The 27,087-nt window shown below is 38.8% G+C and overlaps 1 protein-coding gene across 12 annotated transcripts in view; it reads left to right on the top strand.

Moving 5' to 3' along the window:
* Nucleotides 1–351: 351 nt before the first annotated feature.
* TUBGCP5 (tubulin gamma complex associated protein 5) overlaps nucleotides 352–27,087 on the top strand; it is a 66,060-nt gene continuing 39,324 nt past the window's right edge. For 10 of the 12 annotated variants that reach the window (XR_003969351.1, XM_030317608.1, XM_030317605.1 and 7 more), the window contains exons 1-6: nucleotides 363–546; nucleotides 3,079–3,132; nucleotides 3,243–3,351; nucleotides 15,967–16,063; nucleotides 16,479–16,558; nucleotides 17,186–17,321. Coding sequence is in view for 11 of the 12 variants with exons in the window: in XM_030317608.1 (XP_030173468.1) it covers nucleotides 401–546; nucleotides 3,079–3,132; nucleotides 3,243–3,351; nucleotides 15,967–16,063; nucleotides 16,479–16,558; nucleotides 17,186–17,321 (622 nt within the window). In the remaining variant the exon portion in view is untranslated. Of the gene's footprint in view, nucleotides 547–3,078; nucleotides 3,133–3,242; nucleotides 3,352–15,966; nucleotides 16,064–16,478; nucleotides 16,559–17,185; nucleotides 17,322–27,087 lie in introns of those variants that run through there. The other 2 variants (XM_030317607.2, XM_030317612.1) reach the window with 2 other exon arrangements.

Raw genomic sequence — 27,087 nt, 5'->3', positions numbered from 1 at the left:
AGAGATCACCTCTAGAAGGAGAAACTGAAGGTTGGATAAGAATGGACAATTAACTGGTCACGGTACCTGAAAAGGTAGGTGTGAATGAGAACTAATGGCTGTTCTCCAAACATCGTAAATTAAACCACCAACCAAGGTTAGCCAGAGATTATTATTAATCTGACTAACAGTAACGGCTATTTCTTTGAGGACGCTCCTAAATGTACTCAAGGTGAAACTGGAAAACGCACGCAAGAGCGTCCTACAAGAATCAGCACGGACACAACCGGCCAGGAGCTGGAATTCGAACTCTCGCGACAGCGGCCGGAACCTCTCCGAGGAGCAAAGCGGTGGGAGCGTGAACTCTCGCGAGAGCAGGAACAACCTCACGGAAGGGCGTCGTTGTGGAAGTTAGAGCAGTATGTTCCGGCCCGCGCCGTCTTGGAGCCAACTGGACCCACAGCAGGAGCGCGACGTTCGCGAGCTCATTCGCCATGTGGCTGGCCTTCAGGATGAGGCGGACCCCAACTTCCAGCTCGCCCTGCACTTTGCCTGGTCCAACTTCAGGTGTGGGGTGCGGCTCCGGGGCCGAGGCTGGGAACAGGAATGGGTCAAGGGGTATCCGGGAGCGCGGCCGGGTTTCCGACCGTCGTGCGCGCTGCATCTCCAGCAGCTTGGTGCTCTAGTGTCCTTTGGATCCCTGTCGCGTGTGACAAACGCATAATGAAACAGTGGGTTTTGGCTTGTTATGGGTCGGCCTTACCCTTAGAAGCGCACTTTTGGGGAAGGGGTTTGTGTCTCTCATGTTCCTTCTTCCACTCACTGCGCTTAGCGCGGTGCACTGCGCAGCAAACATTTTTTGAATGAGTAGGTAAATGAGGTTTTAGAGCAAAATAATGGTCAGACCCTACTTAACACTGTATTCTTACTCCCTACCCCTTATTGAGCCTCTCCAGATCTCTCTTACCTTGGTCTTGTGTTTTTTTTTCTCTTTTCGAAACGCACAGCATAGTACACTGGATAACTTGTATGTTGTTTACTGTTTGTCTCCTCCACCCCTCCTTCCAGCTAAAATGTAAGTTCCATGAGGGTAGGGATAATGGTTTGTTTTGTTCATTTCTTATCCCAACACTTGGAATAGTTCCTGGCACATAGTACACTAAGCCACCATATAATACAATTTCTAATACAGTGTCTCATGTAATTTCTTGAGATTTATGAAGTCAGAGCTCCTATTTTTATTTATGGAAGATGTAAATTAGACAGTACTGTTATGATCATTACCTATAATAGAATTATTACTAAAAGAATGTCCATCCATGTTAATATTTGCCTATTTAATTTCAATAGAAATGGTCTTTCAGTTTCTGTATTCTTGATCATCAGCCTTAATCATACATACAGTGCCTGCTTGGTTTATAATGAGAACAGACAATGAGTCTAAAAGCCTGCCAAGTTTCTGAAATAATGAGTTCAGTTCTTAAGTGTAACCTATAAATATAACAATGTCTGAATAGGTCATATAAGAGAGAAATTTAAGTGCTGTACCCCAAATAATTTCTCTATTAGTTAATATGTCAATGGCAGTAGGTAGCTGGACATCATTTTAGACTTCAGAGAGACATTAGAAGTTACTGTCTCACATTGAGAAACTAAGTGATAAAGGGATGTTCTCTATTCAGCCATTTACTGGAATAGAATTAGATATATATTTTTAGTGGTGTAAATTATTTCTTTTAAATACAGATTGTTGTCTTTGATACTAAAAATTAGAAAGTGAGTTGAATGAGCTATATGATGCTTTAATCCATGAGAAAAATGAACAATACATGTTTGCTTTTTTAAAAGTTTGTTTATTTTTGAGAAAGAGAAAAAGAATGAGTGGGGGAGGGGCAGCGAGGGGATGGGGGTGGTAACAGAGGATCTGAAGTGGCCTCTGGACTGACAGCAGAGAGCCCCATGCATGGCTCAAACTCATGAACCGTGAGATGGAAGTCAGATACTTGACTGACTGAGCCACCCAGGTGTCCCATGTTTGCTTTTTTTTTTTTTCTTTTTTAAATTGTGGCCATGTTCTAGGCCCTAGAAATTCAGAGATGAGTGAAATATAGCCTCTATCCTAAAGGAAGACAGGTCTACATATGATATAGAATTGGAATTTTTAATCTGAGAGCCTGTAGAATTCAGGTGTTAAGAACTTGGACAAGAAAAAATTACACTAACCTCTAACTAAAAACTGGCATTTCCTCAAATTACAAATAAAAGCAACAAGCAATAATAATTTACCTAGGACTGTGTCACAGGTAGAAATCACATAGTTCACATCATAAAGTTGTGGCAGATATTTTCAAATATTTTTTGCTGTTGCTTTACTGATAATTGTGGATCCATTGCTAGATCTCGTTATTTAATGCTTTAATAAATGTCTCTTATTATATCACAAACTTTAAAAGGTACTTCATAACCATATTTCAGTAGGCTTGGGTTTTTTTGTATTTCATCTCACTGGCACTTGGGTGGCTGAGTTGGTTAAGCATCCGACTTTGGCTCAGGCCATGATCTTGCAGTTTGTGAGTTCAAGCCCCGTGTCAGGCTCTGTGCTGACAGCTCAGGGCCTGGAGCCTGCTTCAAATTCTGTCTCTCCCCCCACTCCCCCCCCCCCTCTTGTGCTGTCTCCCTCTCTCTCTCTCTCTCTCTCTCTCTCTCAAGAATAAACAAACATTAAAAAAATTTTTTTAAACATTACTTTGAGAAGTAATGTTTCATAAATTCATAAAGCCTAAGCTTCACTGGGCTTCACTATGGCATAAAAAGATTAGGAACCCCTGCTATAGAATGTGCTATACTGACTTAGATACAAGGCATTATGGGAAGATGAAGGAATCAGAGGACAAAGGAGGCTAAGGATGACCTGTGCTTGAGGAGTTTCTGAGATGCAGTGGCTGTTTGCCTGGATGGTAGAGGTGATACAGGGAGAGAGGTGCACTCCTGGAAATATATTGCCGAATATAGGGTGACTATGGGGATATAGAGGGCTCTGAGACTGGTCTACTTAGCTATATGACAAGGTTCACCTAAAAATTACATTTTCTCTTTTAGATTTCATCATTTCTTGGATGTTAACAGCCACAAAGTAGAAAAAACAATAGAAGGGTAAGTTAGTTTCATATATATGTACATATTAAAAAATATATGCATTTTCTTATAAATCTTTCTATTAATGTAAGTTTATAACTATCAGTTTACTTTTAAATATATTTTAGAATTTATGAAAAATTCATCATTCATTCTGATCTCAGCAAAGCTGCTAGTTGGAAGAGATTAACTGAGGAATTTCTAAATGCATCTCTTCTGAGCATAAAGGAAATAAAGGTATGCATTATATTGTGAGATCTCTTTTATATTTTACCATTTCTAATCTGTTATCATCAACTTGTTTCTGTTACTATTTAAACATTTATTTTACAATTATGATTGGAGCAGAGTCTTCTGGAAATTGACTTAAGCATTGTCATCAAACCCAGTGTGCCTCAGGCTTGTGATCCAGGAAAAAGCATGTTCTTGTGTAATCATCTTCTTAGCCCAACCTACTGTGGAGATTGAGATCAGAGATTGGCACAAATAATAACACTGTCTGGCTGTCTTAAAATTTTAAATGGCTTTTCAGCACTTGGTAATAATAACTACCTATGTAATGCCTACTAGATGCCAGGTGCTGTCCTCAGCACATTCACATTCAATTGTGGGTTCCTAAGATCACCCTTAGACTTGGTGATTCACTGGAAGGATTCACAAAACTTTAAAAACGCTGTTATCCTCACTGGTAACAGTTTATTACAGTAAGAGAATACAGATTTAAACTGAGCAAAGAAAAAAGATACATAGGATAAAGTCCAGAAGAAACCAAGAATAAGCTTCTAGGTATGCCTTCCCATCAGAGTTGTATGAGGATGCACTTAATTCTCCCAGTGATAATGTATGACAGCACATGCAAAGTGTTGCAAACGAAGGAAGCCCATCTGAGCCTTGGTGTCTAGCATTTTTGTTGAGGGTCAGTCACGTGGATGTGCAATGCACATGTGGCTGACCTTAGTTCCTCAGTCTCCAGCCTCCCCCAGACTTCAAATCAAGGACCTCAAGCATAAGAAAATACATTCACAGGGGCGCCCGGGTGGCTCAGACAGTTGAGCATCCATCTTCGGCTCAGGTCATGATCTCACAGCTCATGAGTTCGAGCCCCACATCAGGCTCTGTGCTGACAGCTCAGACCCTGGAGCCTGTTTCAGATTCTGTATCTCCCTCTCTTTCTGTCCCACTCATGCTCTCAGGGGCTAGTCAAGGGCGAGTTGTCCTGAGACCTTTGAGATATTCAGAGTTTGGGCAACTCAGGGTTCCTGAGTAAACCCTTTATTATGCAAATACATTAACTCATCTTCACAATAATTTCTGTGAGATATTCTGTAATTGTTAGGTTTTACCTTTGTCTACACTGTGGGAAGTGGTAAGGAAGAGAGCTTTCTTCTTTGTAAGGAAGAGAGCTTTAAAAAATTTTTGAAACTATCGGTTTAAGGAAAGGCTATAAAAGTATTTCTGCTTTATAAAAAAATTGCTGCAGTGTTCTGAATCCATGCCCTGAGAATTAGGAACACTTGTGTGTAGGGAAATACAAATCAAAACCACAATGAGATACCACTTTACACCTGTCAGAATGGCTAACATTAACAACTCAGGCAACAACAGATGTTGGCAAGGATGCAGAGAAAGAGGATCTCTTTTGTGTTGTTGGTGGAAATGCAAGCTGGTGCAGCCACTCTGGAAAACAGTATGGAGGTTCCTCAAAAAACTAAACATATAACTACCCTGCAACCCAGCAGTTGCACTACTAGGCATTTATCCATGGGATACAGGTGTGCTGTTTTGAAGGGACACATGCACTCCCATGTTTATAGCAGCACTATCAACAATAGCCAAAGTATGGAAAGAGCCCAAATGCCCATCAATGGATGAATGGATAAAGATGTGGTATATATATACAATGGAGTATTACTCAGCAATCAAAAAGAATGAAATCTTGCCATTTGCAACTACATGGATGGAACTGGAGGGTATTATGCTCATTGAAATTAGCCAGCCAGAGAAAGACAAAAATCATATGACTTCACTCATATGAGGACTTTAAGAGACAAAACAGATGAACATAAGGGAAGGGAAACAAAAATAATATAAAAACAGGGAGGGGGACAAAACAGAAAAGGCTCATAAGTATGGAGAACAAACTGAGGGTGACTGGAGGGGTTGTGGGAGGAGGGATGGGCTAAATGGGTAAGGGGCACTAAGGAATCTACTCCTGAAATCATTGTTGCACTATATGCTAACTAATTTGGATGTAAATTTTAAAAAATAAAATTTAAAAAAAAGAAAATATTTTTTAAATAATTGGCATAGTTTTCCAAATAGATGTCAATGAATTAAATCCTCTGAAAATAAAAAAGGAGCAATTCCAAAAAACAAAAACAAAACAAAAAAAGGAACACTTGTGGGTATTGTGTGGAATACACTCGTGTGTATTATTTCTGCAAGGACCATTTTGAAAGAGGAGGCGGCAAATCTTTTCTCGATTTATTTATACAACTTTCTGGTTAGACTATAGAATTTAATAATTTAGACCTTATGACAGCATAGTACTAATAAAAAAAAAAAATGGCAAGCATTATTACAGCACTTACTGCATGCCAGGCCCTGTTAGTTCCATAAAGACCATGTTCAGTAGGTACTATTACTATACTCATTTTGGCAAGACAAATGCCTTAATCTCAGTCTCCTTTGAACCGGTGAAAACTTGTGTTGTACAAAACAATTAAATAAAACAGTGAGTGGCACTTCTGATTCCTGCTTTGACCTTTTCATTGTCATATCCTGTGATTTTTCTGTACATTCCTTGAGCACAGGGGGACCACATTCCCTTTGCTTTGCTGTGGCACGTCCTATGTCCTGTACTTGAACTGCCCTTCCCCTTCTCTCCTGCCTGAGAAATTTCATCCTTTAATATTAAATCCAAGTGTTGTCTCTATTGATACTAGGTATTGCAGTATGTTATTACGTTCGTTATTGTTTCTTTCATATTTCCCCCTTTCACATGTGAGTTTTACAAGTTTAGGGTTCTGTATCTGATTTATTCTCAGTCACCTGGAACAGTGTAGACAATAAATATGTGTGGAAGAAAGAAATCTGTACAATCCTATCCTCTCCCTGTCTGTCCTTGACTCTTGTGCCACCTACATCCAGAATTGGTTGCCATTTTCCCCCTTGCTGTGGCATCTTCCACACACCTGTTATAGTGTAGCAATGTTGTAGACTCTTGAGTCTGTAATTAAGAGTCTCTTATGGTTTGCCTCCCTTTCTGTTTTTATCTTATTTATGCTTCCCTTCCCCTGTGCTCATCTGTTTTGTTTTTTAAATTCCACATATGAGTGAAATCATTTATCTGTCTTTCTCTGACTTATTTCACTTAGCATAATACCCTCTTCTAGTTCCATCCATGTTGTTGCAGTTGACAAGATTTCATTCTTTTTGATCGCTGAGTAATAATTCCATTGTATATATATATATACCACATCATCTGTATTATCTGTTGATGGATATTTGGGCTTTTTCCATAATTTGGCTATTGTAGATAGCAATGCTATAAACATTGGGGTGCATGTGCCCCTTTGAGTCAGCATTTTTGTATCCTTTTAATAAATACCTAGTAGTGCAATTGCTGGGCTGTATGGAAGTTCTATGTTTAATTGTTTTTTGTTTTTTTGTTTTTTTGTTTTTTCTTTTTTCTTCAATTTTTTTTTTTTTTTTAAACGTTTATTTATTTTTAGGACAGCGAGAGACAGAGCATGAATGGGGGAGGGGCAGAGAGAGAGGGAGACACAGAATCGGAAACAGGCTCCAGGCTCTGAGCCATCAGCCCAGAGCCCGACGCGGGGCTCGAACTCACGGACCGCGAGATCGTGACCTGGCTGAAGTCGGACGCTTAACCGACTGCGCCACCCAGGCGCCCCTATGTTTAATTGTTTGAGGCACTTCCATACTGTTTTCTAGAGTGGCTGCACCAGTTTGCATTCCTACCAGCAGTGCAAAAGCGTTCCCCTTTCTCCACATCCTCACCAACATCTGTTGTGTGTGTTGTTAATTTTAGCCATTCTGACAGGTGTGAGGTTTTGATTTGTGATTTTTTTTGATATGTGGCTTTTCATTGTGGTTTTGATTTGTATTTCCCTATGATGAGTGATGCTAGGCATCTTTTCATGTGTCTGTTAGCCATCTGGATGTCTTCTTTGGAAGTGTTTATTCATGTCTTCTGCCCATTTCTTCACAGGATTGTTTTTTGGATACTGAGTTTGATAAGTTCCTTATAGACTTTGGATATTAACCCTTTCTCCAGTATGTCATTTGCAAATATCTTCTCCCTTTCCGTCAGTTGCCTTTCAGCTTTGTTGATAGCTTCACTGTGCAGAAGCTTTTTATCTTCGTAAGATTCCAATAGTTCATTTTTGCTTGTTTCCCTTGCCTACAGAGACCTGTCTAGTAAGTTGCCATAGCTGAGGGCACAGAGTTTGCTGCCTGTTTCTCCTGTAGGATTTTGATGGTTTCCTGTCTTACGTTTAGGTCTTTAATCCATTTTGCATTTATTTTTTATGTATCCCATTTATAAGTTACCCATTTACAATTGCACCAAAACCCATAAGATACCTAGGAATAAACCTAACCAAAGAGGTGAAAGATCTATATGAAATCTGTAGAACACTTCTGAAAAACTGAAGAAGACTCAAAGAAATGAAAAAACATTTAATGCCCATGTATTGGAAGAACACATACTGTATTGTTAAAATGTCTATACTGCCCAACACCATTCAATGCAATTCCTGTCAAAACAATACCAGCATTCTTCACAGAGCTAGAAAAACAATTCTAAAATTCGTATGGAACCACAAAAGACCCCAAATAGCCAAAGTAATGTTGAAAAAGAAAAAAGAGAGAGAAAAGGAAATGAAAAAAATAAATAAGAAACTATGACCTTGATTCCAAAACAAAAAAAGAAGAAAGAAAAATATTAAGCCTGGCCCTGTTGCCACCGGAACTGCAGTTGTCATTTTGAAGCATTCAGTTTTCAGTATACTTGGTGCATGCAGGGTCCTGGCTGTGCTGTTCTTCTAGAGGAGAGCCTGAGCCACTGCCTTGGTTCAGAGTTAGTCTTGCCTGAGTAAATAAGCAGTTGCCAGGCACAGGGGGGGCGAGGTTTGTTGTAGGTATGGCCCGCCTCCACTGGAGGCTGCTGTGTTGCTCTCCAAAGTCATACTGTGTTGGTATGTGGGGAAAATGGCACTACCCCAATCCTTCATCACTGGACAGAGAATTGCACACCCCACACTGGTCAGGCAACCCTCACAGAACAGTGAGTGAGGGCAGTCAGCTTGCCCTGTACCACAACTCTCCTGCATCTTTTCTTTGGGAGTTCAAACTTATGCAGCTGGGATTCAAAACTTGAAGTCTTAAAGGTCATGCAACCATGCTGACCCATGCCCTCCCTGGAGTAGTGCCACTCTACTCTGTCTAAACTCTTTTGTCTCTGAAAAACAGTCCCAGGCCTGCACAGTGTGTGGAATCTATGGTATAGCACCACTAAAAGCAGCAAAGGTTATTCTCTCTGGGTGCATCTCTGTCCCCTGCTGATTAAAGACCTTTTGCTGGCACCTGCAGGGTCTTTTGTCTTTGGGGAGGCAATGTACCCTCTTCCAAAAGTACTCTAGGAAGGAGAATGTTCTCTATCAGTATGCCCCTGAGATCCCTACACTACGCTATGCACTCCAGCACCAGTGTCCTCCTTCTCCCCAGTAGCTCATGCCACAGCTCCACTCTGGAGTAAGTTGCACACTTCCAAAACCTCAGAGTTTAAGCTCCAAACACTGTTTGCAAAAAAATCTGCTACACTCAGTACTTCTTATTCCCCGGCCCATGGTCCAGAGAGGCTTTTCTCCTGTGCAAATGAGTGCCACACTCTCTCATCCCCTTTTTCTTGCCCTTTTGTCTCTCCACAGAAAGGGTTCCCTCCCCTCCATGGCACCACTGTTTTTGTCTCACCCAGTTCACTTCATGTACCTTGCACCTGCCTCGCTGTCTCCCTCCAACAATGGAGATCGTTTTGCCACTCCACAGATTAATTTCCTAGGTGTTTCAGAAAGTGATCTGATCTCAGTACAGCTGTGTTTGAGGGACTAGGAAAGCCCAGGGTCGATTTACTTCTCCACCATCTTAATTTCTGAACTTCATACTTTTTTTTTTTAGTTTTATCAGTATATAACAACATACCATAAAATCTATCTACTGTGGATATACATTTCACCAGTTTTAGTAAATATGTAGTTGTGCAACTACAATCCAGTTTTAGAACATTTCCATTACCCCAAAAGTTTCCCTCAAGCCCATTTGCAGTCAGTGCCTGCTCCCACCCCAACTCCAGGCAGCTGCTAATCTGTTTGCTCTATTTATAAAATTGCCTTTCTTGGATATTTCATATAAATGAGTTCACAAAGTATATAATTTTTGTGTGCTTCTTTCATGATGTTTTGAAGTTTCATCCATGTTGTAGCATGTGTTCATCTTCTATTTTAATTGCTAAATAGTATTCATTGTATGGATAAGCCACATATTACTTATGTACCAGTGGATGACATTTAGATTGTTGCCAGTTTTTGGTTAGCATGAATAGTGAACTGCTATGAGCATTCTTATAGAAGCTGTGTGTGAACATAAGTCTTCACTCTTTTTGGACACGTTTCTAGGAGTAGAATTGCTGGGTTATATGGTAAGCTTAGGTTTAACCAAATTATTTCCCAAAGTGGCTATATCATTTATATTCCCCCAAGCAATGTATAAGGGTTCCAGTTTCTCCACATTCTTGCCAACACTTGTTTTTATCTATCTTTTATAGTATAGACATCATACAAAATATGTAGTAATACACTGTTCTGGTTTTGATTTACATTTCCCTAATGACTAAAGGTTGAGCATTTTTATGTCTTCTGTAATGTCTGTTAAAGTTTTTTTCCGTTTTTAAATGATTGTCTTCTTACTGAGTCATCATTGTTTCGTTCCTACACAAGTTCTTCATCAGAAAAATGGTTTACAAATATTCTAGTTCCTAGCTTGTCTTGTCATTTTTTTAGTGGTGTTTTTTTGAAGTTTAAAAAGTTTTTTCGGGGCGCCTGGGTGGCACAGTCGGTTAAGCGTCCAACTTCAGCCAGGTCACGATCTCGCGGTCGGGGAGTTCGAGCCCCGCGTCAGGCTCTGGGCTGATGGCTCAGAGCCTGGAGCCTGTTTCCGATTCTGTGTCTCCCTCTCTCTCTGCCCCTCCCCCGTTCATGCTCTGTCTCTCTCTGTCCCAAAAATAAATGTTGAAAAAAAAAATTTAAAAAGTTTTTTGTTTTAATGAAGTTCATTTTATCTATTTTTTTCTTTTATAACTTGTGCTTTTGGTGTCATGTCTAAGAACTCTTTGCCTAACCCAAAGCTAAAGGCTTTTCTCCTCTGTTTTTTTCTAGCAGTTTAAGCACTTGTATTTCGATTTATAATCCCTTATGAGTTAATTGTTGTATATATTGTGAGGAAAGGATCTAAGTTAAAGGTTTTTTTTTGTTTTGTTTTTTGTTTTTTTACCTTCAGATATTCAATTGTCCCTTCACCATTTGTTGAAAAGACTATTTACCTATTGAATTGTCTTGGCAACTTTGTCAAAAACAAATTGAACATAAATGTAAGGATTTATTTCTAGACTCTGAATTGTTTCATTAATTTATATGCCTATCCTTACACAAATACCATAATGTGTTTATTACCGTAGCTTTATAGGAGTTTCAGAATCAGGTAATATAAGTACTACAACTTTTTTCTTTTTCAAAACTGTTTTGTATATTCTAGACCCTTTGAATTTCCATGCACATTTCAGGACCAGCTAAATTTCTACAGAAAACCTTCTAGGATTTTGGCAGGGATTGCATTGAATCAGTAGATCATTTTGGGAAGTAGTGCCATCATTGGTTGAATTACATCCCCAGAAAAGATAGTCCAAGTTCTATCCAGGGAAAAATTCTTCCCTCAAGCATTCAGATTGAGCGTGGCTTTGCTGACAGCTTTATTTTAGACTTCTAGCTCCCAGAACTGAGAGAAAATAAATTCTGTTTGTTTCAAGCCATGCACTTTGTGGTATTTTCTTATGGCAGCCTTTAGAAACTACTACATGGTCTTATCAATACTAAGTCTTCTAATCCATGAACATGAACTCTCCATTTATTCATATCATCTTTCATTTTTCTCAGCAGTTTTTTTCCATGTACAAATCCTTCATTTCTTTTACATTTATTCTAAATATTTTCTTCTATTTGATGGTGTTATGAATGGAATTGTCGTCTTAATTTCATTTGCAGTTTGCTTATTGCTAGCATATTAAAATGTTAATTCACTTTTATATTTTTTTGTGTATTTAGACTTGCTAAACTCATTTATTCCAGTAATTGTCGTCTAGATTCCTTAGTATTTTCTATGTTAGGGTCATGTCATCTCCAAAAACAGTTTAACTTCTTCCTTTCCAATGTGAACTGTTTTTTGGCTTTTTGCACTGGCTGGAAGCTCCAATACAGTGATAAATAGAATGGATATCTTTGCCTTGTTCCCAGACTTAGAGGAAAAGCTTCAGTTTTAACCCTTAATTATGATGTTAATTGTAGGTTTTTCACAGATACCCTTTATCATTTCAGAGATGTTCTTTTTTATTCTTAGTCTGTTGAGAGTTTTTATCATGATTAAGCTTTGGATATTGTCAAATTTCTTTCTGCACCTTTCAGATAATCTTATGTTTTTGGCTTTGTGTTATATTAACATGAGGTCTTAGCTCAGTCTGCCATAACAAAATGCCACAGACTGGGTGGCTTAAAAAACAAAAAAATTATTTTCTCATGGTTCTGGAGTCTGGGAGGACTAAGAATAAGGTGCTGACTGATTGATTTGCTCATTATGACTCTCTTCCTGGCTCATAGATGGCCACCTTCTCCCTGTGTCCTCACATGGCAGAGAGAGCTCTCTGACATCTCTTCTTATCCCATTAGACCAGGTCTTCTTATGAACTAATTACCTCCCGAAAGCCCCATCTGCAAATATCATCACACCAGGGGTTAGAGTTTCAACATACGAATTTGAGGGGGACAAACTTTTAGTTCATAACATATGATGTGTTATATTAAATGATCTTTGGGTGTTAGTCTGATTTATTTGTGTGTGGTCTGAGAAGTACACTCATACGTAAGGCCTGGCTTATATTTTGTGTTAGTTGTCTCTCATCTCGTTGCATGAATTCGTGCTCCGTCAGCCAAGAATGTATAGGTGGTTTGGGTCCACTCCAGTCTCCGCTATGTACAGCACAACCTGTAGTCAACCCAAGACATGAAGAGCTTAACATGCCCCTTTGTCTGTCTTGCCTCAGGATTTCCCTAATAAACCCTCAACTGTTCTGCTGGTTGGCTACTCGCCCCACAGAGGCCTACAACCACTGACTCCCCACTTCACTTGCTACTGCATTTAGCACTTTAGCTGACAGCTCTTTGATTCCAGTTAGACTTTTCCATTAACAACAGCATAGCTGCTGGTTTTCACTTCCTGTCTATCCTGGTTAAACTACAACTGTGATAGAACTAGAAGGAGTGAAATAGCAAATATGCCACAAACTCACATAGTTCTTCCCTGAGATCATTTTCATGGATTAATTCCTCTCAGCATTTGTATTCCCATAGTCCATTGAGAGCACTGAAATGGTTGTCTGGCAATTTTGTCTAGCTTTTAGTTACTTTTAGAGGAGAGGATTTGAAGACCATGTGCCTCCAATCATGCCAGAAGTGAATCTCTAACTTCACTATCTATTATAAATAGAGATATATAGTATTCATAGGAGTTACTCAGTAAATGGCAGTCTACCATCCTCCAGGCTCTTAATGATATTTGGCAAAAGAGAATTTGGAATTAGTTATTGTTGGAAAAATAAGCAAAGACTTTGACCTACTTTTAAAACCCCACTGGAACTATAAATTCTTAATTCTTCGTAGCTTTGAGTTTCAAAGAATGTGAAAGTAGAGTATATGTTATTCCTAAATTTGAGATTCAGGACCACCTCTGATATAATGTACAACACATTGGATTGCTTCTTTCATCATATATGTAAATGTGTTCATTGACTTTCTACAGAGTAGCAGGGACCGGGCATGGCTTCAGAAAACAGAGACTAGGGGCATGTGGCTGATGTGTAGATAGAGTTCCAACTCTTTATCTTCATCTCTTATGTAAAGAGATGGCATAAAAGAACAAGTTAACTTATATTTTTAAACTTCAGTAAAATTGGGGCACCTGGGTGGCTCAGTCGGTTAAACGTCTGACTTTGGCTCAGATCATGATCTCATGGTCCATGAGTTCAAGCCCTGCACCGGGCTCTGTGCTGACAGCTCAAAGCCTGGAGCCTGTTTCAGATTCTGTGTCTTCCTGTCTCTCTGACCCTCCCCTGTTCACGCTGTGTCTCTCTCTGTCCCAAAAATAAGTAAACGTTAAAAAAAATTTTTTTTTAAGTAAAATAGTTCATATCTTCTAAATGTAAGTGCCAGAGTCCCCACTCTTAGCAGTCTTCTTTTTCTTTATTACAATTAGTAATTGTGGTCAAAGCATGGTATACAGCTGGTTGATAGGCTACGTTTTGGCCATTAGTGCTAATTGCTAATTTATTGTTCAGTGATAAACTCAATTAATTGAGTTCTCTCAGGGAAAGTTCCTTTATAGATGTTACTCAGAAAATGAACAAGGAGTAGGGAAATGGCATCATTCAGGTCCTCTTCCCATGACCAAGAGCTACTTTTGTGCATCCTTACACCACAACAGGTCAATGCTCCGATCCTTAGCAAAGTAGGGAGATCCACAGGGGTTTGATGTGTACCATTTTACTGCATACACTTCTTTCCTCTGCCACTGGTAACTTTCACCTTATTCAGGTGCACAAAAAAAAAAAAAAATCTGATGTTAACAATTATTACTAAGTAACAGATTTATATAGTGAGAGGTATTTCTTTTTCAAGTAATTTATATTTTAGACCACTTTTCTCTGTGGAATAAAAATTCTTTTCCTCGGTAAAGGAATTCAGGCCTTTCCAGGCAGGTGAAAAATTATCAGAAAAAGGGCAGCTCTTTGCAGTCTTATTAGTGATGTATTGCCTAAGCATTCCTAGGAAAGTTCAGCAAATGTTTACTGTGTCCCTGGCATCATACTAGGTGGTAGGAACACAGAATAAACAAGACATGATCATCACTGCCCAGATAGTTTAAGTTATTTAATTATAATTATAATAAACACTCTGAAGACATATATAAGGTACTACAAATGGTCCTTGACTTACAAAAAAGCAATTGGCATTCAGTGGAGATTCATATTTTGAGGGGCACCTGGGTGGCTCAGTTGGTTAAGCATCCAACTCTTGGTTTCAGCTCTGGTCATGATCTTGCAGTTTGTGAGTTCAGGCCCCACATCAGGCTCTACACTGACAGTGTGGAAGCTGCTTGGGATTCTCTCTCTCTCTCCCCCTCTCTCTGCCCTTCCCTGCCTCTCTCTTCCTCTCTCTCTCTCTCTCTCTCTCTCTCAAAATAAATAAATAAACTTTAAAAATTTTAAAGATTCAGATTTTGAACTTTTTCTTTTCCCAGGTTAGTGATGTGCAGTAGGATACTGGTGATGCTGGGCAATGGCATTGAGCCACAGCTCCCAGTCAGATAGGTGCTCATGAGGGTAAACAACCAGTACACTTACATACACTTACTTGTTGGGTTGTATCCATACAACCATTCTGGTTTTTGCCTTCAGTTCAGTATTCAATAAATTACATGAGATATTCAGCACTTTATTATGTTAAGTAGGCTTCACATCCAGCATGGAGCCCACTGCAGGGGCCTGAACTCACGACTCCGAAATCAAGACCTGAGCCAAGATCAAGAGTCAGACACCCAACCGACTGAGCCACCCAGGCACCCCAGCACTTTATTATTAAGTAGGCTTTGTGTAAAATGATTAAGTGTTCTGAGCATGTTTAAGATAGGGTAGGCATGGGGTGTGTAACTGGCTCAGTCAGTAGAGCATGGGATCTTGATCTTGGGGTCCTGAGTTCAAGCTTCATGTTGGGTGTAGAGATTACTTAAAAAAAAAGAGGGATATAGCCAATCTATGATGTTCAGTAGGTTAGGTGAATGTATTAAATGCATTTTCAACTTACAGTCTTTTCAACTTAAAATGGCTTTATTTGGATGTAACCCCATTAAGTTGTGGAAGATTTATGTAGAATATACAATAGGAAGAGCTCACCTGGTCTTTAGACATCAGAGACTTACCTTCCTTGAGTTCAACCCATTTTTTCTCTCCTTTCCAGCACAGTTTATGACTTTTAACATATTTGGGGGTATTTTTATTTTTTGGTAACTTTTTAAATACTTTTTTAAAAATAACTTGTTTTAAAAAAACTTAAAATTTGAAGAAAGTAAAGGAGATCCAGTGTACCCCTTGCTCAGGTTCACTAATCAGTATCCTTTGATCTAGAATAGTTCCTCAGCCTTTCTTTATCTTGACCCTGACATTTTTGAAGAACACAGGCCAGTTATTTAGTAGCATTTCCCTCAGTTTAGGTTTTTCTGACAATTCCTTGTTAGCATTCAGGTAATGCATTTTTGACAGATTCTTTTTATGTACACATTTGAACTATAAAAAAGATATAGAGATTAGGATTTATTTAGATATAATTCATGTTTTCTCCAACTAGGAACAATATTGGGGACACAACTGACATGGGGTTAACTTTTCTTAAACTAGTTTTGAAAGCTCTTTACAACCTCAGTGATTTATATTCTTCATTTTTTGTTTTAAAGACAGATGTGCATTATTCAATACTGTCACTTCTTCTGTGTCTGTCTGATTCTCCTTCAAACAGCAATTATGTGGAAACACCAAGAGATAAAGAAGTGGGTATGTTACCAAATGCTTTAATATATAACAAAAGTGAAATTGGTTTTATTGTCAGGCATTGAGATTTTATAAAAAGTTGTAAAAATCTATGAAACTAAAATATTCTATTACTTTGGATACAATTGCAATTGCAAATCCTCATTTAAAATATAAATTTAAAAAATAAATAAATAAATAAATTTTGACTTTGTCAGTTAAACTACTTTCAATTATATAAAGAGAAAAATCACTTTTGAAGATGAAGTTAAAATTTAAAATGTATTAGAATATCAATTGAGTATTTTGATATTTTTGAACTTTTGTTTTCTGAGTGTATTTTATTTGAGTTTTGTTAGACTTTTTTCCTATAGCTTTGGGAGTTTTTTCCCCCACATATTTTTTATAAAACTAATGAGTTTCTTCTGTTACATTATAGAAAAGAAAGATGATTTTGACTGGGGAAAATACTTGATGGAAGGTGAAGAAATTGCCCTTGGTCCGAATGTAGACACACCAGTAAGTAGCAATAGGTTAGCTATTGTAAATACAAATATATGCCAAGTGATATATTATTTTTATGGTTCCTTCCACCCTAGAGCAACTTAACTAAAACAGGAATACTCTTCATTAAATTAGTTTATTATTAAAGATTTATTAAGATTTTGCACTGAATTAATAGTACTAGAAAGTTGAATGGAATGAATGTAAGTATCCCTTAAGGAGCTGTGACTCTAGGGGCGCCTGGGTGGCTCAGTTGGTTGAGCGTCCGACTTCGGCTCAAGTCATTATCTCACAGTTCTTGGGTTTGAGCCCCGCATCAGGCTCTGTGCTGACTGCTTGCTCAGAGCCTGGAGCCTGCTTCAGATTCCGTGTCTCCTTCTCTCTCTGCCCCTCCCCCGCTGACACTTTGTCTCACTCTGTTTCTCAAAAATAAATAAATGTAATAAAAAAAAGAAGCTGTGACTCTTGGGGGCTTTGCCACCAAAAATAATTCCATGCTATAATAGTAACTTTCAAGACATTTAGAAAAAAGTGTCATTTGGTTTAGTTTTGCTTTTCTTCTGAAATTTTCTTAATCTTATCATCTAGACAGCTCTAGTCACTACACACTCTAAGGGTAGGTGTATTTCCCTTTTTAATCAGAACTGGTCTGAAGAAAGTGAAGACGAAGATGATCAACAGCCCTTAAGTAGAGAAGACTCTGGGATTCAAGTGGACAGGACACCATTAGAAGAACAAGATCAAAACAGAAAATTGGGGCCTCGTGTCAGCTGGAAAGGTACCATGTGTTCTCAGATGCTGGCATCATTTTCTCATACAAGAATTCTCTGGAAGGACAGGCAATCTTTGGGGATCAGTTCTGTGTGATTTAAGATATTGGTAAGCTCTGCCGTCCTCATAAATGTTTTTAAACCATTAGTAGATCTTTCTTCTATAGTGTCTAAGAAGTGGCACTACAAAATTAATGTTGAAAAGGGATTTAGAGTGAAATTCTGTTCTTTTTTATAGTTCTGAGAACTTAGATAGTCCTAAATGTTTTTTTATTAGAGAAGGGTTGACTTTGCTAGTTAGTAACTAAATAAAAGGAGAAAAGATCTATACAATTTAATTTTAAATTGGAATGTCTGCTTTTTGAGTTTTAGTGAGGAACTATGAATTGGTAGAATCTAGAAAGAAGTGGAAGCAACCTCAGAGTTGTATTACTTCTCTAGTTGTATTACTTCTTCTCATTACTTCTCATTTTGTAGGTAAGGAAAACAAAGTCCTGGTTACATTGTTTTTTTTGTGGTCATGTAACTGTGAAACTAACCCCTTCACTAACCATGAAGCTTGGGATATGTAACCAGACTCTGTTCACTGTACTTGAACCTTGCCACATGGACAAAGAAGTTAAAGCTGATTTGGCATCCTAATGATTTTCTGGCTTATTTTTTCTTTTTAACTTGTGTATTAGACCTTTATCAGAGCACATCATCATCCCTAGTCCATGGAGGAACTTTTAGTTTGGTTTATATCATCTCTTCTGCTATTTCTGATTCTCACTTCCCTTTCCCTTTTTCTGCTAGCCCAGTTGTAGGCACTGTTCTAATGTATTTGATACCTGCGTTATCGCATATGTTGGGTTCCTATAAAACATATTCTGTTGATTGGTATATTCTGTTTTGAAATTATGTACTGGTATTATCCCATGTGCAAAGCTTTGTTCTGTTCCTCTTTTCATTTATCTCTAATTTAAATCTGTCCATGTCACTCTTGAACCTCTCTTCTGTCGCTCCTAACTGCTACATAGATTTCTGCAGTTTGCAATACCACATTTCTATTATCACTTCCCTGTGGACTGTCTTGAGCTGCCTTTGCCCCCTCTACCTAGTGCCATGTGCATTATGGACCTGGCCCCCACAATCTCCTCCCTGCTTGATAAGATCCACCTCTCTGGTTTGGGGTACTTTTGTTTCCATTTGCATTTGACTGCTTGGGATAAGTACTTGTGGCTCCTCAGCTCCTTCAGTTTTTTGTTTGTTTGTTTGTTTTATCCATGTTAGTTAACATATACTGTAGTAATAATTTCAGGAGTAGAATTTAGTGTTCCATCAATTACATACAACAGCCAGTGTGCATCTCAAGTGCCCTCCCTAATGTGCATTACCCATTTAGCCCATCCCCCCCCCCACACCTGCTGCCCCTGCAGCAACCCTCAGTGTGTTCTTTGTATTTTAAGAGTGTCTTATGGTTTGTCTCCCTCTGTTTTTATCTTATTTTTGCTTACATTAATACACTCTGGTTCCATCCATGTTGTTGCAAATGGCAGATTTAATTCTTTTTGATTGCTGAGTAATTGTGTGTGCGCATGTGTGTACACACACACATGCGTGCACACACACACACATACACACACACACACACATCTTCTGTATCCATTCATCAGTCAATGGACATTTGGGTTCTTTCCCTAATTTGGCTGTTGTCAGTAGTGCAGCTATAAACATTGGGGTACATGTGCCCCTTCAGATCAGCATTTTTGTATCCTTTGGATAAATTCCTTGTAGTGCAAATTACCGCGTAGGTCTATTTTTAATTTTTTGAGAAAACTCCATACTGTTTTCCAGAGTGGCTGCACCAGTTTACATTCCAACAGCAATGCAAAAAAAAAAAAAAAAAAAAAAAAAATCCCCTTTCTGTGCATCCTTGCCAACATCTGTTGTTTCCTGAGTTGTTAATTTTAGCCATTCTGACAGGTGTGAGGTGATATGTCATTGTGGTTTTGGTTTGTATTTCCCTGATGATGAGTGACGTAGAGCATCTTTTCATGTGTCTGTTAGCTTTGTGGATGACTTTTTTGGAAAAGTGTCTATTCATGTTTTGCCCATTTCTTAAATGGATTATTTGTTTTTTGGGTGTTGAGTTTGATAAAAGCTAGAACAATTCTAAAATTTGTATGGAACCAGAAAAGACCTTAAATAGCCAAAGTAATGTTGAAATAGAAAAACAAAACTGGAGGCATCACAATTCTGGACTACAAGCTGTATTACAAAGCTGTAATCATCAAGACAGTATGCTACTGGCACAAAAACAGGCACACTGACCAGTGGAACAGAATATAGAACCCAGAAATGGACTCACAAAGGTATCGCCAACTAATGTTTGACAAAGCAGGAAAGAATATCCAGTAGCAAAAAAAAGACAGTCTCTTCAGCAAATGGGGTTGGAAAGCCTGGACAGTGACATGCAGAAGAATGAGCCTGGACCACTTTCTTGCACCATACACAAAAATGAACTCGAAATGTAAGGCAGGAAGCCATCAAATTCTGCTAGAGAAAACAGGCAACAACCTCTTTGACTGCAGCCGCAGCAGCTTCTTACTTGACATGTCTCTGGAGGCAAGGGAAACAAAAGCAAAAATGAACTATTGGGACCTCATCAAGATAAAAACATCCTTGGGTCGCCTGGGTGACTCAGTTAAAAATCCGACTTCAGCTCAGATCATGATCTCACAGTTCATGGATGTGAGCCCCACGTCGGGCCCAGTGCTAACCATATTATGAACAATTTACAGGTCTGAGTACAACAAAATTGAAAAAAAGAATCAGATTCTGTTTGAAGTATCCCATGAAAAACATTAACTAGACAACAACTGCAATGTTAAATCTAGGAATTAGTGTCTAGACATACAAAGGACTCTGAAGGGTCGGTTGGGAAGGAAAGACATGAAACTCGAAAGAAAACAAGAGGGATATCAGTGGCCACTTCACAGAGGGGGCAAGACTGAAGGAGCTTTTTATCTTTTTTTTTTTATGTTTATTTATTTTTGAGAGAGAGAAAGAGAGGTGCAGTGTGTGATCGGAGGAAGAGCAGAGAGAGAGGGAGACACAGAATCCAAAACAGGCTCTAGGCTCTGAACTGTCAGCACACAACCTGATGTGGGGCTCAAACCCACAAGCCATGAGGTCATACCCTGAGCTGAAGTCGGATGCTTATCAGATTATAAGCCACCCAGCCACCCCTTCCATAAGCATTTTAGAAGCAGTAGCAGTTCTTTTTAAAAATCCAGCTGGAGGGGCACCTGGGTGGCTCAGTCGGTTAAGCGTCCGACTTTGGCTCAGGTCATGATCTCACAGTTCATGAGTTCGAGCCCTGTGTTGGGCTCTGTGCTGACAGCTCAGAGCTGGAGCCTGCTTTGAATTCTGTGTCTCCCTCTCTCTCTGCTCCTCCCCTGCACATTCTCTCTCTCTCTCTCTCTCTCTCTCTCTCTCTCTCTCTCTCTCTCCTTCAAAAATAAATAAAAACCATTTAAAAAAATTACAAAAAAAAATCCAGCTGGAATTTTTATTGGGATTGCATTGAATTTATATTTTTAGCTTGGAGAGATTTAATATCTTTACTTTGAAAATACCTACATTAATTCTAATTTTTTGTCCGACAGTTTGGGAATTCTCTTTATAAAGATTATCAGTATTAATTTTTACATGTGTTAATCATTTTTGCTGTGAATGATGTCTTTTTTGTTTTATCACTGGTGTGTGGGAACACTGTTGGTTTTTGTAAATTGTTCTTACATCCAGCATTTGGTGAACTTACGTATTAGTTGTAATAGTTTGTTGACTCCATTGGGTTTTTCTTTCTTTTTTTTTTTTTTTTTTGAGACTGAAGTGTTTAGGAAAGATGAAGTTTTGGGTTTTTTTAATGTTCTTCAGAGAGAGAGAGAGAGAGAGAGCGTGAGTGGGAGAAGGGTAGAGAGAGGGAGACACAGAATCTGAAGCAGGCTCCAGGCTCCGAGCTGTCAGCACAGAGCCTAACTTGTGGCTCAAACTCACAGATGGGGAGATCATGACCTGAGCTGAAGTCAGAGGCTTAACCGACTGAGCCACTGAGGCGCCCCAGGAAAGCTTAAGTTTTAAAGGTGTTCCCAGAATTTTAAAAAATTCTATTTTCCCCAGCTCCCAAATTGTAACTGAATATTGGACAGATTAATTGATGGTAATTTTACAGTATTTGGAATTGGGAATTATAAGGTTTTTCATCATGGGCACAAGTGAAAGGCACATGCTCTTTTTAGAACTGTAATGTTTCAAATGTGCATTTAACTAAATTCATTGAGCTCTTGCTATTCATCATATATTGTCAGACTAAAAATACAAAAAAAAACAAGAAATATTATTCCTTCATATGAAGAACTCACAGTATAGTGTGGGAAACTATATTGTTAACAGATAAACTGTGATTCAGTGTGATAACTGCTATAAATAAAGTGTAATGCTTTAGAGAACCTAAAAGATGGAACAACTTTGAGAGAGGCAGGAAAGGTTCATACAGTCAGAACAATTTAGAATTTATATTTGTGGTCTTGAAAATAGTTATTTCCAAAACTATTATGCAGAAGGAGCCATCTGGGGAAACTGTTTAAAAATACTGATTTTAGGAGAGGAGCCAAGATGGCAGAACAGCATGGAAGCTTTTTGTGTGTCTCGCATCCATAAAATAACAGCCAGACCAACGCTAAATCATCCTACACACCTAGAAAACCAATTGGAAGATTAACACAACAATCTGCACAACCTGAACCACAGAATTCAGCAGGTATGTAACACAAAGAGCTGAACTTGAGGAGCAAGATAGGGAACCCCTTTTGCGGGTGGAGAGAGGACAGAGACTGGGGAGAGGGGGAGCATACAGGAAAATCACCCCTCCCCAAAAGCAGCTGGAGAGAAAGTGGAAAATTGGAAATGGCCGCAGGGACTAAACTAAAAAGGGAGAAAGGAGAAAGGAGAGGGTTTAAATTCCATTAGGACTGTAAACAAGGGGAGCGCAAAGGCTGCAACTGCACAGCTTGATACCTGACAGTGCTCTGGTGGGAAAGGTGAATCCCCAGGAACAGAGTGGGGTCCGGGAGGTTCTTGGGCCACACGGGGAAAGCGGTTTGACTGCTGGAAGGACATTTGGTAGAGACTGTTGAAGCCACCTGGTCCCAGCAGACCCCGGAAGGCAGACACATTCACTGGTGCTGGGACAAGGTTGTTGAGGGTGAAGCCTAGTGTCAGATATGTGTTGTGATTTTCCATGGTCCCTGAAACACTGAGGCTACACTGTCTCGCGATTTTTTGGGGAGGCAGGCTGGCAGCTGGCTGCAGTCTCGGGTCACCGTCAATAGCAGGATCCAGCGGGCCATAGCTCATTCGGCCATCGCTTGGTGAGACCCTCCCACAGAGGGGCGGAGCGGGTCAAAGCCACAGTCCTTCGGAAGTAAGGGACCCAGAGAAAACAACCACATCTGAGACAAAACTTGGGAGAGAGGTACTCCCCGGGGCCTGGTCACAGAGAGTGGAAAAGTGGGGAGTGGATGAGAGCTGAAGACGGATAACTGGTGCGTGATGGTGATCTGGGAGAACAGACTGGGTGGCACCATTTTTCACCGCTCCCGCGCATGCGCACTGATGAGCATTACAGCAATCCACCCCAGTAGGCTAGCAGCACCATCTAGTGGAGAGCGGATCTGTTGCACTGAGCCCCACCCAACTGGGCCAATTTTGCTCTTCAGGAACACAAACCTCACTGCCGGCTTAATCTATGGACTATAAAGAGCTACTTTGACCTACCTCTAGAGGAAAACAAAGCAATTTCAGTCCTACTTCAATCTGTTAGCAGGTTCATCTACTCAATTTTTTTTCTCTCTCTTTTTCCTTTTTCTCTTTTACAATTCTTTTCTTTTTCTTGAATACAGAAATAGAAAAAACTCATTTTTATTTTCAATTTTTATTAAAAATATCTGTTTAATTTTTATTACTGTATTTTTTACTTTTGTGTAAATTTTCTCAAATTATACTTTACTTCCATCATTTTATTTTAGTCTACTTCAGTGTACTCACCTTTTCAAATTTTCAAACAATTTCCTTTTTTTAATTTCTTTTAAAAATATTTTTATTTAATTGTTATTACTATATTTTTTGCTTTTATGTAAATTTTTTCAAATTCTATCTTACTCCCATCATTTGATTTCAGTGTACTATAGTGTATTCACTTTTTCAAATTTTCAAGCGATTTCTTTTTTTTGCCTTTTCCTTTTTTCTTTTTTATCTTTTTTCTCTTTTTCATTTCTTTTCTTTTTTCTTAAATACATAAAATGAAAAAATTCGTATTTTTTAATTTTTATTAAAAATATTTTTCTATACTTTTTTCTACTATTCTCTATTTTCTACTATTCTCTATACTATTCTCTACTTTTGTGTGTTTTAGTCTACTTTAGTGTATTCATTTTTTCAAATTCCCAAACGATTTCCTTTTTTTTCTTTCCTTCCCCCCTTTTTTATTTGTTTTGGTTTTTTTTTGTTTGTTTCTCTAATCTGTCAAACCACTTTCTACACCCAGACAAAAGCACACCTAGAATCTAGCATCATCTATTAGATTTTTGTGTGGGTGTGTTTTTGATTTTTAATTTTAATATTTTTTTAACTTTAATTTTTTTAATTCCAATTTTTCTACCTCATTAAGTCCTTTTATCCCTTCAAAATGACCAAATGAAGGAATTCATCCCAAAAGAAAGAGCGTGAAGAAACAACAGCCAGAGATTTAACTAACACAGACACAAAGCAAGATGTCTGAACCAGAATTCAGAACCATGATAATAAGAATACTAGCTGCAGTCAAAAATAAATTAGAATCCCTTTCTGCAGAGATAAAAGAAGTAAAAAATAGCCAGAATGAAATTAAAAATGTTGTAACTGAGCTGCAATCACAGATGGATGCAGAAGCGGCAAGGATGGATGAGGCGGAACAGAGAATCAGCAATATAGAGATAAACTTATAGAGAATAACGAAGCAGAGAAAAAGAGGGAGATTAAGGCAAAAGAGCACGATTTGGGAATTAGAGAAATCAGTGACCTATTAAAAAGGAACATCAGAATCATAGGGGTCCCAGAGAAGGGAGGGAGAGAAAGAGGGGTAGAAGGGTTATGTGAGCAAATCATAGCAGAAAACTTTCCTAACCTGGGGAAAGACACAGACATCTAAATTCAGGAAGCACAGAGGACTCCCATTAGATTCAAAAAAACCAACGATCAACAAGGCATATCATAGTCAAATTCACAAAATACTCAGGCAAGGAGAGAATCATGAAAGCAGCAGGGTAAAAAAAAGTCCCTAACCTACAAGGGAAGACAGATCACGTTTGCAGCAGACCTATCCACAGAAACCTGACAGGCCAGAAACGAGTGGTGGGATATATTCAGTGTGCTGAATCAGAAAAGTATGCAGCCAAGAATTATTCCTGTATTATCTCATTTGATTTTCATAACAATCTAATAGGTACTTTCCCCATGACTCCAAAGAAGGAAAATGAGTCAAGGCAGGCCAACCAATGTGCCCACCTGGGCTCATGTAATGATATTGGAGCAGACATCAACAACTCAAAGCAGCAGACTTGCCAGGACCCAGCTTGATCTCACCTGCTCAAGTCTGTCTTTCCTACCACTGGGTAGCTGGGTGGTCCCAGACACTGAGCTGACCTCTCTATAAGGTGATGCTAGTGAAACACAAATCAAAAGCCAGGACACAGTCACACAGTGAGAGGGACAAAGGGAACACTGGCCCATCTGAGGAGTGGGAAGGCAAGTGCTCCTGGAGTGCTGAGTAAGCATATTGCCTTAAAAGAATCATAAGCGAGTGATTCAGTAAGTGTGTGTGAGGGTCAGGTCCTAGGATCTAACATTTTGGGGAAGGTATTTGGGGCAGCTTCTTTCTCATTTTCAACTTGATGTATGCAGTCAGATGCTGGCTCTGCTACTTACCAGGCACATAACCTTGGACACATACTTCATTTCTCTTTGTCAATTTTCTCATCCATAAAGTGGGCCTAATAACTGCACCTACATTTGAGGGCTGCAAGGATACGTAGTATGTAAAGTACCCAGAACTAGAGTTAGCCACACTGGTGTTTCTGTAATTAAACTTTTATGGAAACACAGCCACACTCTCATTATATATTGTCTATGCCGCTTTGATGTTACAACAGTGGAATGAGGTAGTTGTGATAAATATTCACTCTCTGGACCTTTATAGGAAAAATAACCCTGGCTTAGAACATTGCTGGAGCATAGGTACTCAAGGTATTATTTAAACCCAAACTCACTTCCAGAATGATAAGCCTGAGTATGTGCACAAAGACAGAAACAAAAGTATTGACTATGGTGGTGACAAATGTGAAACAACAATGTCAATTAATAAGCTGATTATATAAATTATAATATGTCCATGTTATGGAACACTATACAGATATTAAAAAGGAATGAAGGAAAATTTGTGTATATACACTGTGTATGCCAACATATAAATATCTCCAAGATCTTTAAATGAGCCAAAATCATCAAATGGATAGGTACAGTGATATATGCAATATAATCTCATTATGTTACCAAAAGAACACACACAAAAAAACAAAAACTATGTGTATGTACAGAAAAGGCTATATAGTACCACAGAAGTACTGAGGAAATTTCACTTTTAATATATATAGTTCTGGGGGTGCCTGGGTCGCTCAGTCAGTTAAGTGTCCGACTCTTGGTTTTGGCTTAGGTCATGAACTCATGGTTCATGGGATCAAGCCCCGCATTGGGCTCTGCACTGATAGCACAAAGCCTGCTTGGGATTCTCTCTCTCCCTCTCTCTCTGCCCCTTCCTTGCTTGCACACTCTCTCTCTCAAAATAAATAAGTAAACTTAAAATATATGTATTATATATGTTATGTATAATATATATATATATTTATATATATATACACACACACACACACAGAGTTCTGTATGGTTTCAATTTTTTAATAACTGGAAGTTTTATCATTCTTTTCATGACTTAAAAATATTACTCAAGATTATACCGTGCATATTTTCAGACCACAACGTTATGAAACTCGAAATCAACCACAAGAAAAAATTTGGAAAGGTAACAAATACTTGGAGACTAAAGAACACCCTACTGAAGAATGAATGGGCCAACCAAGAAGTTAAAGAGGAAATTAAAAAGTTCATGGAAGCCAATGAAAATGATAACGCCACAACCCAAAACCTCTGGGACGCAGCAAAAGCGGTCATAAGAGGAAAGTATATAGCAATCCAGGCTCTCCTAAAGAAGGAAGAAAGATCTCAGATACATGACCTAACCTTATGCCTTAAAGAGCTGGAAAAAGAACAGCAAATAAAACCCAAGATCAGCAGAAGACAGGAAATAATAAAGATTAGAGCAGAAATTAATGCTATTGAAACCAAAAAAAAAAAAACAAAAACAGAACAGATCAATGAAACCAGAAGCTGGTTCTTTGAAAGAATTAGCAAAATTGATAAACCACTAGCCAGTTTGATCAAGTTAGAAAAAGGAAAGGACCCAAATAAGTAAAATCAAGAATGAAAGAGGAGAAATCACAACCAACACAACAGAAATAAAAACAATGAGAGAGGGGCGCCTGGGTGGCGCAGTCGGTTAAGCGTCCGACTTCAGCCAGGTCACGATCTCGCGGTCCGGGAGTTCGAGCCCCGCGTCAGGCTCTGGGCTGATGGCTCAGA

Source organism: Lynx canadensis, chromosome B3 (genome assembly GCF_007474595.2).
Source record: "Lynx canadensis isolate LIC74 chromosome B3, mLynCan4.pri.v2, whole genome shotgun sequence".
NCBI lineage: Eukaryota > Metazoa > Chordata > Mammalia > Carnivora > Felidae > Lynx > Lynx canadensis.
This window is presented reverse-complemented; position numbering and strand designations above follow the sequence as displayed.